This window comes from Hypomesus transpacificus, unplaced genomic scaffold (assembly GCF_021917145.1).
Source record: "Hypomesus transpacificus isolate Combined female unplaced genomic scaffold, fHypTra1 scaffold_134, whole genome shotgun sequence".
Taxonomy (NCBI): domain Eukaryota; kingdom Metazoa; phylum Chordata; class Actinopteri; order Osmeriformes; family Osmeridae; genus Hypomesus; species Hypomesus transpacificus.
In genome coordinates, this window is record NW_025813710.1 from 258,488 (window position 1) to 273,640 (window position 15,153).

The following is a 15,153-nucleotide window of genomic DNA, read 5'->3' on the forward strand; positions in this document are numbered from 1 at the left end:
TCGTTCTTTCCTCCTTCTCCTCCCCTACTTCCTACAAAACATCTTCAACAAAAAAGCTTCACCATAGTCTAAGGGTTAGACTATCAAAATTATAGATGTTACTACTTAGGGTGTGCTTTGCTTGTCTATCAAATAAGTTATCAATTTAAAATTGCCTCTGTCTCTGAGACCATAGTCCAAATTTTTCCTATCCCCCCTTCCCCCCATCGCATAGTTCATATCTATGCGATTCCTAAGGGATAGAAAAAATATGTTAGTCAGTGACAACCCAAATTCTTCATATTCCTTCACATATTTATAATATTTTTACCTCTTCTTTAAATCTCCTAAACCCGTGCCTCCGTCAACCGAAATTTACCCCGTTCAACAAGATTCGCAATTTTGTGGTGTGTGTAAATTGTGATTGGATAGCCCATGGTGAGTGTTGATGCCTTCTCATACATGTGATGTATTACGGCTTAAACCTTGATACCATGGCGGCAAGGCTGCCTCAACTGGTGTTAGTTCACATGAATAGTACGCAAGGGGTTGCTTCCACCCTCCGCTAGAGGACTGTGTCAACATTGCAGTGGTGTGGTGTGTGCGGTTGGATACATACAGGAAGAAGGGTTTCTCGTAGTTCGGGAGGGCCAGAACTGGTGCCTGTTGTAGACTCAGTTTGATATCCGTGAATGCTTTCTCCCCCCCTCAGTCCATTTCAGTTTGGCCTGTAGAGAGGTGACTCCTGCTTCTTACGTCATCTCTCGAAGGGCAACGGCTACTGGGAAACTAGGCCCAGCGCCAGCCCTTCTGGCTCGCTCTCTCACTGTCTATTTTGACTGTAGGCAGTAGGGGGAGCGACGAGTACTGCTTGTAGGCCGGACCTGAGTTGGAGTTTGTTCAGCTTCCGCGCATCCTCTCGGTCACTCTGCAGCCTTTTGTTTTCATTGTTCCTTTCTCTTAACACGGCATGGGTGATGTGTTCGCAAAACTGGGAAAAAGGCATGGAATAGAGACCCACTACATCTGCCAACCGCCCCTGAACAGTCTCCGTCAGGCCTCGGACGACCCCTTGTCGAAACATGGCTTGTTGCAGGACCTCGTCTTCTGGATTTTTTCCCAGTTCAGCTCTCCATTTTCCCAAGGTTTTGTGGATGAACGCCATTGGTGGCTCAGATGACTCAATTGTCTCCCCAGTGAGCATGTCCAGACTCACCTGATCCGGAAAGAGGGTTCTCAGACTTTCCCAGACATCTGTGCGGATTGCATTAAAGAGATCTCCGTCTCCTGCATGTGAATCTAGGATATCGGCCAGATGCTGTGAATGCATGACGTCACTCAAGCCTCCCGTTCCTAAGGTGCACCCTAGGATAATTTTGATGTCTCCGTTGGCTATGTTGTGGCCTAGTGTCTCTTGCTCGAACGCCTTAATCCACCTACTCGCTCCCTCATATGGATTGGAGAGCCGAGCAATTAAACCAGTCATGTCCAGGGCACATAATACATCTGAGTTCCTCTGACCAGGATGGGTGCTTGAAAGTATGAAGGAGGCCTTCTGTCGTGGACTGGCCTTCCCTGGCCCGCTTCTCTGCTTGGGAGGGGTTGGACGGGGTTCTGGGCAAGGGGAGGGTCTGGGGTCGTGGACCGGGCCATGAAGATGGATGAAGACCTTGGCTTCTCTGCCTCACCCGCAAACAAGGTCTTACTGGGTGGGGTAGAGCTGCTCTTCTCTTTATCGTATGGGGGAGGGGAGGCTCTATCTAGAGTCCCGTGATCAGTTTTGGCTGCTAGCAGGCAAGCCTTAACTGTGTCACAATAGTTCTGTCCTTGATCTTTGTACAGCTTCAGAACTCCAGCTTCCTCTTTGCGTTTCCTGAGTTTTTCCTTGACCGAACCAGAATGGCTGTGGTTAGCGACCAGGACCCTCATGTCGTTGCAGAGGCTTAGATCAAAGGTCCCGTGCTCCGGCCATGCCGGTGTCATCTTGGCAGTGCGCTTGGCCCATTTCCTGTTCATCTCGAGGAGGCGTTCTCGGAGAAGAGGGAATTGGAGGCTGAGCACCTCCTGGGCGGTCACGCGCAGCTGGCACGGTCTGGTCAGGCGACAGGATAGCTCTGGCTCCTCCCTCTACCGGTCTTTTAGGCACACTCATGATGCGTTTGGGATGGAACAGGTAGATCTAAACTTAAGGATATGAGTGTTACTGGCCAGTTTATATACATATGCTATTTGCATACATTCATTCCTGTATCTATCTTTTTGTTATGTAAATGTACATGTAAATTAGTTGTTTGTTGAATGAGGCAAATATACAGCTGACAGTAATGGAGACACACATTGTTTTTCCTTTTAATTTGTATTCATGGCAACAGTTTTCTATTTCTACTCCTCCTTTAGGAGTTTTTCAAACAACAGGGGTCCAAATGCCCGGATCAGCGTCTGTAATGTTCAGAGAACAGCATGTAAGACACTTTTACCACATTTGATCTTGCTTATTGTATTTTTTAATTACTTTAATTATTTCTCGAATTGAACATTTTTACTAATTAATTTCATCAGTTTACATTCGGTAATTTCATCAATTAGTTAAATTATTGTTCTCATATTCTCCTATATATTCATCCTTTCCTTCTATTGCTTATTACGATATTCACACATTGTTCAGGGCAACGCCTTTATTTTGAAAAACCTTGCTCACCCCCTCCCTTACAACTCACTTTTCTGAAGTGAGCCTGGAACAATTGCGCAACAGCCGCAATCTCCCATGCTTCAGACTCAACTTTGCTGATTTTGTCAGGGTTTTACGTGTTAATATCAAAACAGTCCATTTCACACATGTTTTTAGCATTTTAACTGAGATTTTAGTCTTGCCTTCCTCTTGCTCCTTCAACAGCTTTTTTTGAACACAGCTGCCTTAAGAACTTTCGGAACTTCGCAAGACTTTCATCTCTCGGAATACGTCATAAAAACACAGTTTTCTTATACATTATATACATTATCTACGGATATCCATCTACTAAGTTTTTTCAGCACGTCTTAAGATGAATCATACGGATAGCTAGTCCTAACTCACTTTCGACTAAAGAAATAGAGGCCTTCTATACTTTGCTGTCACTTGTTGTTAATAGTGTAACTTTAGACGGGAAGGATATTACAATAATAATTTGTTTGAGGTCTGTTGAAAACGTTAGTCACGCAGATGCTCGTCGAATTGTTAACATCTTTGGCTAACATGATTTTTCCCAACAGCCTTGTTTTGAAGCGTAACACAATTACAGTCATCACACACGTATTGATAACCATTTGTTGGTCAATTGGCGATTTGTCCAGACTTTTTGATTTTTACAGTTGCTAGATTCAAAAAGTCCTAAAAAGTTATGCCCTCAGTTTACTTGAATATTGTTTAAAGAGGCCCATATCATATCCTTGTACCTAAACATTGAGTTATAATAGAGATCGCCGGATAAATCCTTGCCCGAGTTTACAGGGTACGACAGTAGAAAAGCTTTTAGCAAGGAACATTTAACATTCAATCTTCCTTTCATTCAGGGAAACATACATCCTAGCAATTCAAAAGCATTTGTAACCAATCCTCTCCTCCATAGCCTTTTCACTTTATCTAGTTCAAGATTCGTATCTAGGCATTCATAAGGTTTCACAGGTTTTTTTCATTGCCTACCTTATCCAAATGTAGATGTGGCGAATCACGTCGGCGTCATCAATTGTTGGAGGCTCAAAAGTGGTTCTTAATGTTTTAAGAATAACAGGCTTTGGAGTCGAGGAAGTTGATTACAAAGGCTTTCGTCTTTATTGCATAGGTTCTTGGGAACACACGCGGAACTTCTCTAGCCAGAGAAGTCTGACATGTGTTCAATAGACAAGTACTTTTATACAGTCCTACCCACGTCACACAAATATCTTGGCACCATTCAGACAACACATACTTGTTCAAGATAAACAGACGTATCCGCTCTATTTGTTGGGTTCCTATGATTCCAGGGTCGTCCTAACTAGGGAAACATGCTGTTAGGTCATCCTGACCTGGCTTCCTGATGGTAAGAACATTCTAGCGGGAGGGGTGAGTGAACCACAAAGTAGTTCCTGTCCCATAACTGAATATAACAACAACAATGTCTCAACTTTAAACTATTTCCTTAGTAGGGGCTGTTTCCCAGCCTTAGCTGACCTCTGTCCTGGGCTACTCCCTGCACGTACCACCTCACCCTACATAGGCCCAAAAAAGACCCCAACATAATGTACCTGTGACTTAATTTAAACTAATATTGTATATACATTGATTTAATACTATTGTCCACAATTATTCAGAAGACAATTATTTTTATCTTCTCAGCCACAGCAGGGCCTTTATTCTTGTACAGTAAAAAACATTTCACATGCCGCAATCACGTTTTCTGTCATTCCTACAACAGGTCTTAAAATTGTCAGGTGAAACCAAAATCCAGTGAGAATCTTGGATTTCCTAACAACACCACATTATTGTCTGGTATTATGCAATTGTCGATGTAAAGAAGTTTTAATCATCTGGTCAAAACATGTTGTTGCACTTTAATTAGTTAGTAGAATGGGGTAATTTTAAGTTTTCATAGTATTGGACAACATTATCGGTCATACAATTTTCCAGGTAACCATGTTGTTTTTAGCTATATTTCAAACACATTTTGGCCTGTGCATTTATCAGGGTGGGTTTGGGTCAGGGTCTATAAATGCACAGGCCAAAACTCTTTCAGCAGCTGTGTACAATGCAAGCTGTTTACAATGCTGTACACAGCATTGTACACAGCTGTACACAGCATTGTACACAGCTGCTGACATTTAGTGTAGCAGATGCACATCAGAAAGGGGAGTCTGGTGGCTGAGCGGTTAGGGAATCGGGCTAGTAATCTGAAGGTCGCCAGTTCGATTCCTGGCTGAGCCAAATTACGTTGTGTCTTTGGGCAAGGCACTTCACCCTACTTGCCTCGGGGTAATGTCCCTGTACTTACTGTAAGTCGCTCTGGATAAGAGCGCCTGCTAAATAACTAAATGTAATTGTATTCTAGATGTAACACATACTTTCTGATGTACCTACCAGCTGAAACCCCACACTTCCATCCCCATTAATTTAATTTGAATTATCCTGTATTCTCTGTAGTGTTTCTTTCAAAGTTTCCTTTGTACCTCACAGGAGACACAGTCCTCCTGTGTCCTCTGTAACGTTAAGTTTCCTTTCTGATGGACAGGACACACTGTCCTCATGTGTCCTTTGTAGTGTTAAGTTTCCTTTGTGCTGGACAGGAGACACAGTTCTCATGTGTCCTTTGTAGTGTTAAGTTTCCTTTCTGATGGACAGGAGACACAGTTCTATGTGTCCTCTGTAAAGACACTTTCCAGTTTTGGCCTCACCTCCCTCCACACTGTGAGGATCAGCTCACAGCATCTACGACATGCCAACGACTGCAGCACCAACTGAACTGTCAATCAACTGAGGACCCATCACTGTAAGACCTCATAGGGACACATTTGACTTCCTGCCTGTCCCCGTCATTCTTCAAAGCAAAGCACGAGAAAACACCTGCCTGTCTTTGCCTCACTTCCTGTCTGGTTCTGAGATTCTGGATCAGCTCATACCAACCAAGACATCATGCCACCACAGAGCAGATGTTGAAGCACCATCTCAACTGTTCATCATCAGTGGACACATCACTGAGACACGTGTTCTCCCTGCCAGTGTTGAGGTTTCTTCACAACAGATAATAAGGTATTGTCTTCTTATAAGGCTTCCTCCGGTAGGAGGGAACCTATTGTTTTTGTTAGTATTCTTATTATTTTTCTTCTCCGTTAAATGGCTCAATAGCTCAAAAAGTCCTGGACCCGATTTTTTCCAATTTGGCCCAATGATTCAACAGGTCACTCATTACTCCCAGACGGCTAGTGGCCCATGTACGCCCATAGGTGGCGCTATAAAACACGCCCAAAGTCTACGTGATTTCCCCAGCGCCCGATTACTCCAAAATGCCTGAAAATTGGTATACATGCCTTATTTCTCATGGGGAACAAAAAAGCCTCAAGGACCCATAAGGTCCGCCATGATAGATTTTGCTGTATTGTCCAAATTTGGTACAACCTTCAAAACCCTTCTACTCATAAACCATAGACCCAATTGACTTGAAATGTGTTCCAGATGTGTGGAATACATGTCTTTACATAGGTTGACATGGAATAATAAATGCATGTGTATTTATGTAAATGTCCACATTGCCTAAATATCTTTGTGTTAATAAATCAAATATAATTTTGACTGATTGTTTTTCAAACCTAATAGGGTTCAAGACGACATCACTCTGAACTACCATAAACAACTTACATTTACATTTAGCAGACGCTCTTATCCAGAGCGACTTACAGAAAGTACAGGGACATTCTCCCCGAGGCAAGTAGGGTGAAGTGCCTTGCCCAAGGACACAACGTCATGTGCACCGGCCGGGAATCGAACTGGCAACCTTCAGATTACTAGCCCGATGCTCTACCCGCTCAGCCACCTGACTCCCTCACTCACCTTGGTGACTAACTTCACTAACTTCACCTTGGTATGTCAATATATGATTGAATTCAAGTGAATTGCTCCACAACGCGCGCTCCAAATTCTCACAGACCCATCCTGCCCCTTGACACTAGGGTGACCACCTGTCCCGCTTTGCGTTGTGTCGCACATCATTTGCACCCCTTGTCCCGCATGTCGCATATTGAAAATGCTGTGCGATACGATACAGCGCAAAGAGGGACAGGTGGTCAACCTACGTGACACACGCGCGAGCTTGGCGAGACGAACACACATCCTTTCTGGAAATGGTGCTCTGACCAAGCCCCACCCTTGGTCTTTAACTCCTGTTTCATTTAGCTTCCAATCGCAGCTCGCCGTTACGACTATAAATTATTTTTCGGCGGCCATTGTTGTTTTCAACTGGAATCGCCTGGTAGCTGTATTGGAGGCAGCCACGTTCGGTAAGTCCTATTTTTACACATTTTAAGCTAGAATCAATGATTGGGTTCGTGAAAGTACACTACTCTTGAATTATAGTGAAGGTTTGAGCACTTTGAGACCTTTAGATCGTGAGTTTGAAGTGACGGAAAACCAAACTCGAAAAGTAGCTAGCTTTTCCCTCTGTGTAATTAGTGAATCATGTAGCATCTCGGCAAATTCATCAAAAAGGTAGAGGAGGGCAGCTTTTAGGAGAACAAGCAATTCCCCACAGACCTGTCGGCTCAGAATTTTGATTTGGCTCGTGAGAGTTTTTGTAATAAGCCTATGCGCCAGGGAGACCGCATAGGCTTAGGCGGCAGCAATGTTTTGGTTGCGTCATGTTCATAATTTCACCATTTTACAGTTCGGTCGACACCAAAAATGGCGAGGAGGGCAGCCTTCAGGAGATGTGGGAATTGTGCTTTTAGCCAGATACTCCGATTATTTTTGTGATTTGTGGAACGTGAGACTGCGTCCCGAGGGTACATTGTTTTGACTTGGCCTCAGAGACAGACTTGGCTCGCTCACTGGCAGTGTGTAAACAATATTGTCTTTCGCTCAATTTTACTAAAACGTCAGGGAGGGCTGCTTTTTGTAGACAGAGCCTGCTGAAGATAGCCAGTATATAGGATCTTTCAAAACAAGCCTATTTCATTGTCATTTGCCTGAGAAAGTGTTCTACGTTAGCCAGGCTAGTTTCACTCGGTCAGCCTATTTAAAGGTCTCTGACAGTCAGAATCACTGTTTACAGGCTAAGGTCGAGCTGGTCTTTTGTCAAATGTTTTGAGTGAGTTTGCATAGCTGGGTCTCCATCAGGTCACCACATTTGGATTCAAGTTCAAGTAATGCCACTGCATTTCACAGTCAAAACTGTAGTTTATGTCGATGTCAAAAGCTGAATTTTTTTACAACTGATATGGATCCTTTCTTCACTTTACAGGTCTGGAGGGTCATGCAGAGGCCTGCTCAACAGAGTTCAACAGAGGATGCTGAACTACCTGAACTTGCTGGACTACCCCCTTCCAGCTGGACAGCTTCTCTTCAGCCCTGACCCCAGGACAGCTTCATCCAGCTGGCCTGCCCTGACTGCTTGCATGCAGGCCCTGCTTGCCCCTGCCAGCCCTCCAGAGACAGACAGTCACCCCACAGACACAGTAGCTCTGCAGATTGCTTTTTTGAAGACATTGATGAAAAAGGACAAACCAGTATTTTTTACTTTGATGAAAGTCAAAGTACCATAACCATAACACAGTAAATATGGTGTACAAAGCTGCAGTCAGATTTGGCGAAATTGTTATCTTGGATGTTATGTTGACATTTACATGGGGCCTTGATGATGATGCGCACGCAGCTTCAAGGCAGAAAGACGCGTTCCATTTCAGGAGACTCTGAGACCTTAACGCGTCACTAGCATCTCGTCATATCACGCAGTCGGAGCACAGCTAAGCATCAGCGCTCTCGGGTACCCAGCATGCAGTGCGACATGTCAAAAAACAGAAAGCGGTCTTCAAGCCATCTTTGAGAAATTCTTGAAACTGTGTTGCGATTAATGTGTTAGATTGTGGGAGGAAATTTTTGGTCGACCTCATGCGTCCGCTACAGCAATCATGCTTTGGCGTGACTTGCGCTGGGAGGGAGGTAAACGACATGGATTCGGACAGTGTGCGGGCAGGTGTATTTTTAAATAGGGTGAAATGGAATGAGAAATGTAATACAAATTGTCTGAAATTTGTGTATTTATGTAAATGTCCACATTGCCTCAATATCTTTGTCTCAATAAATCAAATAGCATTTTGACTGATGGTTTTCAAACCTTATTGGGTTCAAGATGACATCACGAAGTACCATCAACAATTTCACCTTGGTATGTCAAAATATGATTGAATTTGAGTAGTTTAAACTTTGTCTGAATCTAATAACTCTTACCACAGAAGAAACAGCTTACTTTTTTATACAGTAACTGAACATGACAATAGTCAACACTGAGAATAACTCAATAGACAGGGACAGTGACCTGCAAAGTAAAAGGTTGTAGGTTTGAATCCAGCTGCAGTCTTTTAGCCTTTCTTAAATTTGAATATCTGTTTAGTTAAACAAGATGACATCAATTTCATGCAATTCCACTTTGAAATGTCAACCGCTTCTTAACCTTTGTCCCAAAGCTGACCAAAGCTACTACTTCGCCCTTTCTACACTTACATTTTCAACAGTTGGTGTGTAGCAGAGAGGATAGAGAGGCTGCCTTGTAACCTTATGCTCATGAGTTCAAATCCCCATTCGGCCTGTTGTAGTTGGCCCAACATGAAGTAGTTTTGCTCTCTTGTTGTCCAACTCTTGACCTTCTACAATGTAAATTTTATAATATTTTGCCATTTTGCGGAGGAACCCGCATCGCTGCTTGCAGCTATATTTGGGTGTTTTTGCCTTCGGCAAGGGCACAACCATTGTTATCTCACATATATATTATTTATTATTATTGTTTATTTTCGTGCCCCTAAGGCTCAGTCAATATTTGGACTACATAGACAACGTCAATGTCAAAAGGTTAGTCTTGGTTGCGATTGTGTTGGTTCTATTGGGTTTTATGTTCCGTTGCACGGTTTAGGTTTTAATTAAGTTTTTGTGGCAAAAGTGAAGCTAACGGTGGCTAACTTGCTAGCCACAGTCACTGACGCTACTGACGTCACTAACATCATGAAATATTGCGTGACTACCTCTAGCAGAACATTAGTTTAGCAGCTCGTTAACTTCTGGGAGATAGCTAGGCTGCTTTACTGCAAGGGCGCTGCAGAAACGCCACAAGCAAAGAGGCCAGGGTGATAACTCTTTACTCATTTTACTTTGTGATATGAAACACAATTGTGAAGTGTAATGTACAATATAAGATGATATAAGGAAGTAGTTACATCTACTTTCCGAAACAGTAGTCAAACTACTATTTCACTGAAGCATTAGCATCATGACATTAGCCTCTGTTGCCCGGGCAGCACATACTACAGCGGTCTATGATGCATCTGTTTTCAATCGTTAAAATAAACATTCCTCACAAATACATTTTCGTTGTAGGATTTATTATGACATTAGATTACAAGTAAACGGTTTGTTGGTGAAATTATCATTACCTGTGGATTCAAACCAGTGTAGCTCACTGCAACGCTGTACTGTAGCCTAGTCTAGTAGCTAAAAAAACCATCTCCACAGCTGTTTACAGTAGCCTACGTAGGAAGTCAAACGGCGGCACATGTTTGGCACTACCCTTTCTTAAATCAAAAGTCTTTCAATAGGTGAAACTATCTGACTAGTGACTACTAACCTGAACTCCATTGCCACAGCCTAAACTTCAATCTGTTCATGAAAATAATTCATTTCACAGACATGAAAATCCCTCACCTTTCGGCGAAAATCGCAGTTTTGAAGCCAAAATAGGTGACCTACGTGAATCGTGTAAATTCGATGAGAAATTGTTTTGGGGGTGTGTGGGTGTTGGTATTCATATTCAGTGAACTGCGAACAGGTGTGCGTGTCAGAAGGGAGCGCGAGTGCATGGAAATATTAACGCGAAGGGCCTTGCATCACCGGTGCAGACAACCATCAGAAGCTGAAAGCACTCCTGGCCTCGGCGATTTACCTGACTGAATTGGTGAATTATGGTTTCAATCATTTTTATATTTTTATTGTATATTTAAGTTTAGTTACCCAGGAACTCTGTTGATATAGACTTAGCTAACGTTAGCTACAGCTTGATGAATTGAACACAGCAGAAGAGAACGTTCGCCAGCTTCATCATGAAGTGCTCTGAGCGGCTAGTCAAATCATTCATCTGCTCCTCGCTGCCCCCCAAACTGGACCCTATGCAGTTTGCATACCGGTCCAACAGGTCTACAGACCATGCCATCGCTCTAACTATGCACACCGCTCTCTCCCACCTGGACAATGGGAATACATATGTGAGGATGCTGTTCATTGACTACAGCTCTGCATTCAACACCATCATCCCCTCCAGACTGGTCTCCAAGCTTGTGCACCTGGGACTGAGCACCTCCCTCTGCAAGTGGATCTTCCACTTCCTGACGGGGAGGCCACAGGTGGTGAGAATCGGTGACCGCACCTCATCCGTTCTGATCACCAACACAGGCACCCCCCAGGGCTGTGTGCTCAGCCTTCTCCTGTTCTCCTTGTTCACCCACGACTGTGCGGCAACGCGCAGCTCCAACCTCCTTGTCAAGTTTGCTGACGACACAACCATCGTGGGCCTCATCTCTGACAGTGACAAGTCAGCCTACAGAGAGGAGGTTGACACCCTGACATCATGGTGTCAGGACAATAACCTCTCTCTTAACATCAGCAAGACCAAGGAGATGATTGTGGACTATAGGAGGCGGCAGGAGGAGGAGCATGCACCCCTACTCATCAATGGATCGGAAGTAGAGAAGGTCAGCTGCTTCAAGTTCCTCGGGGGGGAACATCAGCAATGACCTCACCTGGTCTGTTCACACGGACAAGGTGGTCAAAGCGGCCCGTAAGCGTCTCTTCTTCCTGAGGAGACTGAAGAAGTTTGGTATGGACTCAGTCATCCTCACTAACTTTTACAGATGCACTATCGAGAGCATTCTGACTGGTTGTATTACAGTGTGGTATGGGAGCTGCACAGACCGGGACCGCAAGGCCCTACGAAGTGTGGTCCGTTCTGCTGAGTTCATCATCGGCAGGATGCTCCCAGCCCTACAGGACACCTACCACACACGTTGCCTAAGGAAAGCCGGCAGGATCCTAAGAGACTGTTCCCACCCATCCTTCAGTCTCTTTACCCCGTTGCCTTCTGGCAGGAGTTACAGCAGCATCCGGTCGCGCACACGCAGACTGGACAACAGTTTCTACCCAAGGGCCATCAGGCTTCTGAATGGACACTGATATGGACATTGTTTTTCTGCACACTAGTCACTTATACACTGTCACTTTCAGCTACTGGTTGCTCTATCAGTAACTTGCACTACTGTACCTCACTGTACCTCGCCAACAGGCTCCTGTATGGTCATTGACATTGCACTATTGTACTGTACTCCACTTAGGTTAGAATAGGTTATAGGGTTGGAACAGGTTCTTGTGCATTTAGGGTTAGTATAGTGTATTATCTATTGTTATCTGTAATTTAGGAAGTTTTTGTATTAGGGTTAGTATAGTCGATATTTATTGCTATCTGTATATGTAGGAAGTTTCACTTATTTAAGCTCAGCTTTGATGTAAATTGTGTTCCGTGTACTTATATGTTATGTTATGGCAGGTGATTGCGTTGTCTTGTCTTAAGAATTTCAGTGCCCAGTCTAACCTTGTGTTGTTCTGCGTACCTGACAATAAAAGACTTGAACTTGAACTTGAGCTGGCTAAAGCTCCGGTGGAAATTTCCAAATGAGCGTATGCAGTCCTTAGTGCCGCTTACACACAAAGTGACACTGACAAATTGATAAGCTAAATTGAGACAATATAAAGATGAAAAAACAGGCTAAGAAACGTAATTACCTTCACAAGACAACGTTTTAACAATTGGACAAACGGCAATGTTTGTTTGTTTCAAGCTCCCAAAACAATTTTTCGCTCAAATCAGCCAAAAGAATTCTTGCGCGCATAGCGCGCTTGCATTTACCATGGAAGTCCCTAACTAGCATCACATCAGGCACAGAATTTGCATGCATTAGCAGGGCGCTCGGTGTGGTGGCGTATACGGGACCGGTTCTGGTGGGCCGGTCTGGATCAAAGTCCAGGCCTATTTTTACTTCTAGTCCGTCCCTGCCGTTCTATCAATAAAGCAGACCTGCCAACCTGTAAGTAATTTGTGTAGCGGATACGTATTTTGACTTCAAAATACGCTGGTACTTGATTTTGCTGTCAATCATGATGGAAGATTAGACAAGTTAAGTTACAGCATGCCCACCATCTCTTGTGGGGGTTATGCATTAAGCCATTTGTGGTGCCCTTACCACATTGTGCCTCATATACTGTAAATATTAGACCCAGTGACAGGCTGGCATGAAATGGCTTGCATACTACTTAGTAAGGAGGCCATAATAATTTTTGACTCATGGCTTAAATTACGTTTCTCCAGTTCTCCCCAGGTCCCCAAATCTGACTGAAAAATATCTCAAAATGCATAAAATTGATGCTTTAAAATATGGATTATTAAAATTGTTCTAATGGGGTAGCATGCACACGGACCCCCTTAGAGGGGTAATATCCTTCTCACCTTTTTCACCCCTGACCCGTTTTCATGCCTGATTTCAGCCTAGACCGTACAACGGAAGTAACGTTAAATCTAATTCAACCAACGCAATCGCTACCAAGACAGTCTAGTTGTAGTTGTAGCCTACAATTTACTGGGGCAGCTTCTCCACACAGCAGGGCTATATCGCATTTTGCCTTGTTACTGACAATGATCGCTACCACTGACATTCTTATGAATGAGTGAGTTTTCCCCTAAATAAATGTCAAGGTTATTTACGTTTTTGGGGGCATATTTTCAGTTAGCAGATGATACTATTTGAATCGCAATTACATCTGAGATAGCTGGCTACTGCTGGTAACGTCGTTGTTAAAATACATTTCAAAGGGGGTTCTTTATTAATGAATGAATGCAATATGAGTAGGCTAAATGCAGGGTTCTTGCAGGTTTCAGTAAGTCAAATTTAAGACCTTTTTAAGACATTTTAAGACCATAGAGATTTAAATTTAAGACCTACACAACGCATTACCCGAAAAATATTTAAATCAAAAGACTGAAAAAAACATGTAATTTCTATGAATGGAATTCATTTAAATTAAAAAAAGCATACATTTAATTTACAGATAAAGCAATCACATTAGTAACCAAATTGAATATTTTTGGGGCAAAGTTTGCAGCGAGCCTGGAGCCTGGTAGTGCTTGTAACCAACAGCGGAAATCGCTGTGATCTCTAGCCATAGGTGCGTTCAACTTCATGCAGCGCCGGCGTCGTCTGCAGCCGGCTGTGCCGCTGCATGAATTCAGTCCATGTCGAATGCAACTCATGTCTCGTTGAAAGTACACTTTCCCATTTTCCACACGTCGCCGAATTTTAACAAACTCTGAGGAAGCGCAGACGTATTTCGAATGCAGGTATTGCAGTTATCACAGGATTTGTAGTTTTATCCCCGCGTACGGCTATCCTCCAGAAAGAAATACAACACACCAAACCAACGTTTGGAGGGCAGCGTTCTGCTGGTTTTGTTTGTAGCAAAGACTCGCTTTGTAGGCTACGACTCAATACTTTTTTGCTACCTTGTAATAACTTTCTGCAGCCTGCGTGTCTGGAAATAAACGAGGGTAATACCTTTTTAAGACCTGACAAAATGAAATTTAAGACCTCGGATGAAAATAGGGACGTTTTTAAGACTTTTTAAGGCCTTAAATTTAAAGTTACGAATTTAAGACTTTTTAAGACTTTTTAAGACCCCGCGGGAACCCTGTAAATGCCTGAAAATATCACGAGAAGGGAAAAACTTACAATGACGTTTACATCATAGAGATTAGGTCCTTTTTTCACACCAGTCTGCCAAATGTATTCGTTTTGATTCAACTATGAGGTTGCTGATCACCATTCCCTCTTGCAGGGGAAATGAGAAGACAACTATTTCATTCTACTCTTCACTCTTAATATTTTGAGTTGTAAATGAGCAGAAAAAAATATGCTTTTAAATCTATGTAATCTTTATAAAAAATAAGTAGGCTATGCATTTTAATATAAAATATACAGAAATATCATTGTAAAATGTAATTTAAATACAGACCCCTGCAACCTACGCAAGTAAGCAAGCACACCCTACAATTTCCCCAGAAATTGTACCCTCTCTAGTTTCATATGTGATTTCTAATGTTTTGTTCTAATTATTTTATCATTCGTGTATTCATTTTGTATTAATGCAATATTCTTAATAACAGTAGTTGTACAACCAATATAACATTGTAATTTATATCAATTTCTTCCTTCAGGTCTTCCTTCTTTGTGATTCCTCCACCTCACAGTGAAGACACTCAGGGCAGAGAGGGCAAAGCACATGAAAGAAGATGAACATCATGAAGCGTATTCAGGTGCTCTGTGTACATGTTGATCTGCCCTGCAGCAGAGTTCAAGGTATTTCATTAC

The 15,153-nt window shown here is 43.0% G+C and overlaps 1 protein-coding gene across 1 annotated transcript in view; it reads right to left on the reverse strand.

Annotated features, from left to right (window-relative positions):
• Positions 1-234: 234 nt before the first annotated feature.
• Positions 235-15,153, reverse strand: part of LOC124488380 — a 232,287-nt gene continuing 217,368 nt past the window's right edge. The window contains exon 2 of the mRNA XM_047051051.1: positions 235-1,801. Coding sequence (XP_046907007.1) covers positions 1,462-1,801 — 340 coding nt within the window. The 3' untranslated portion in view covers positions 235-1,461. The remainder of the gene's footprint in view (positions 1,802-15,153) is intronic.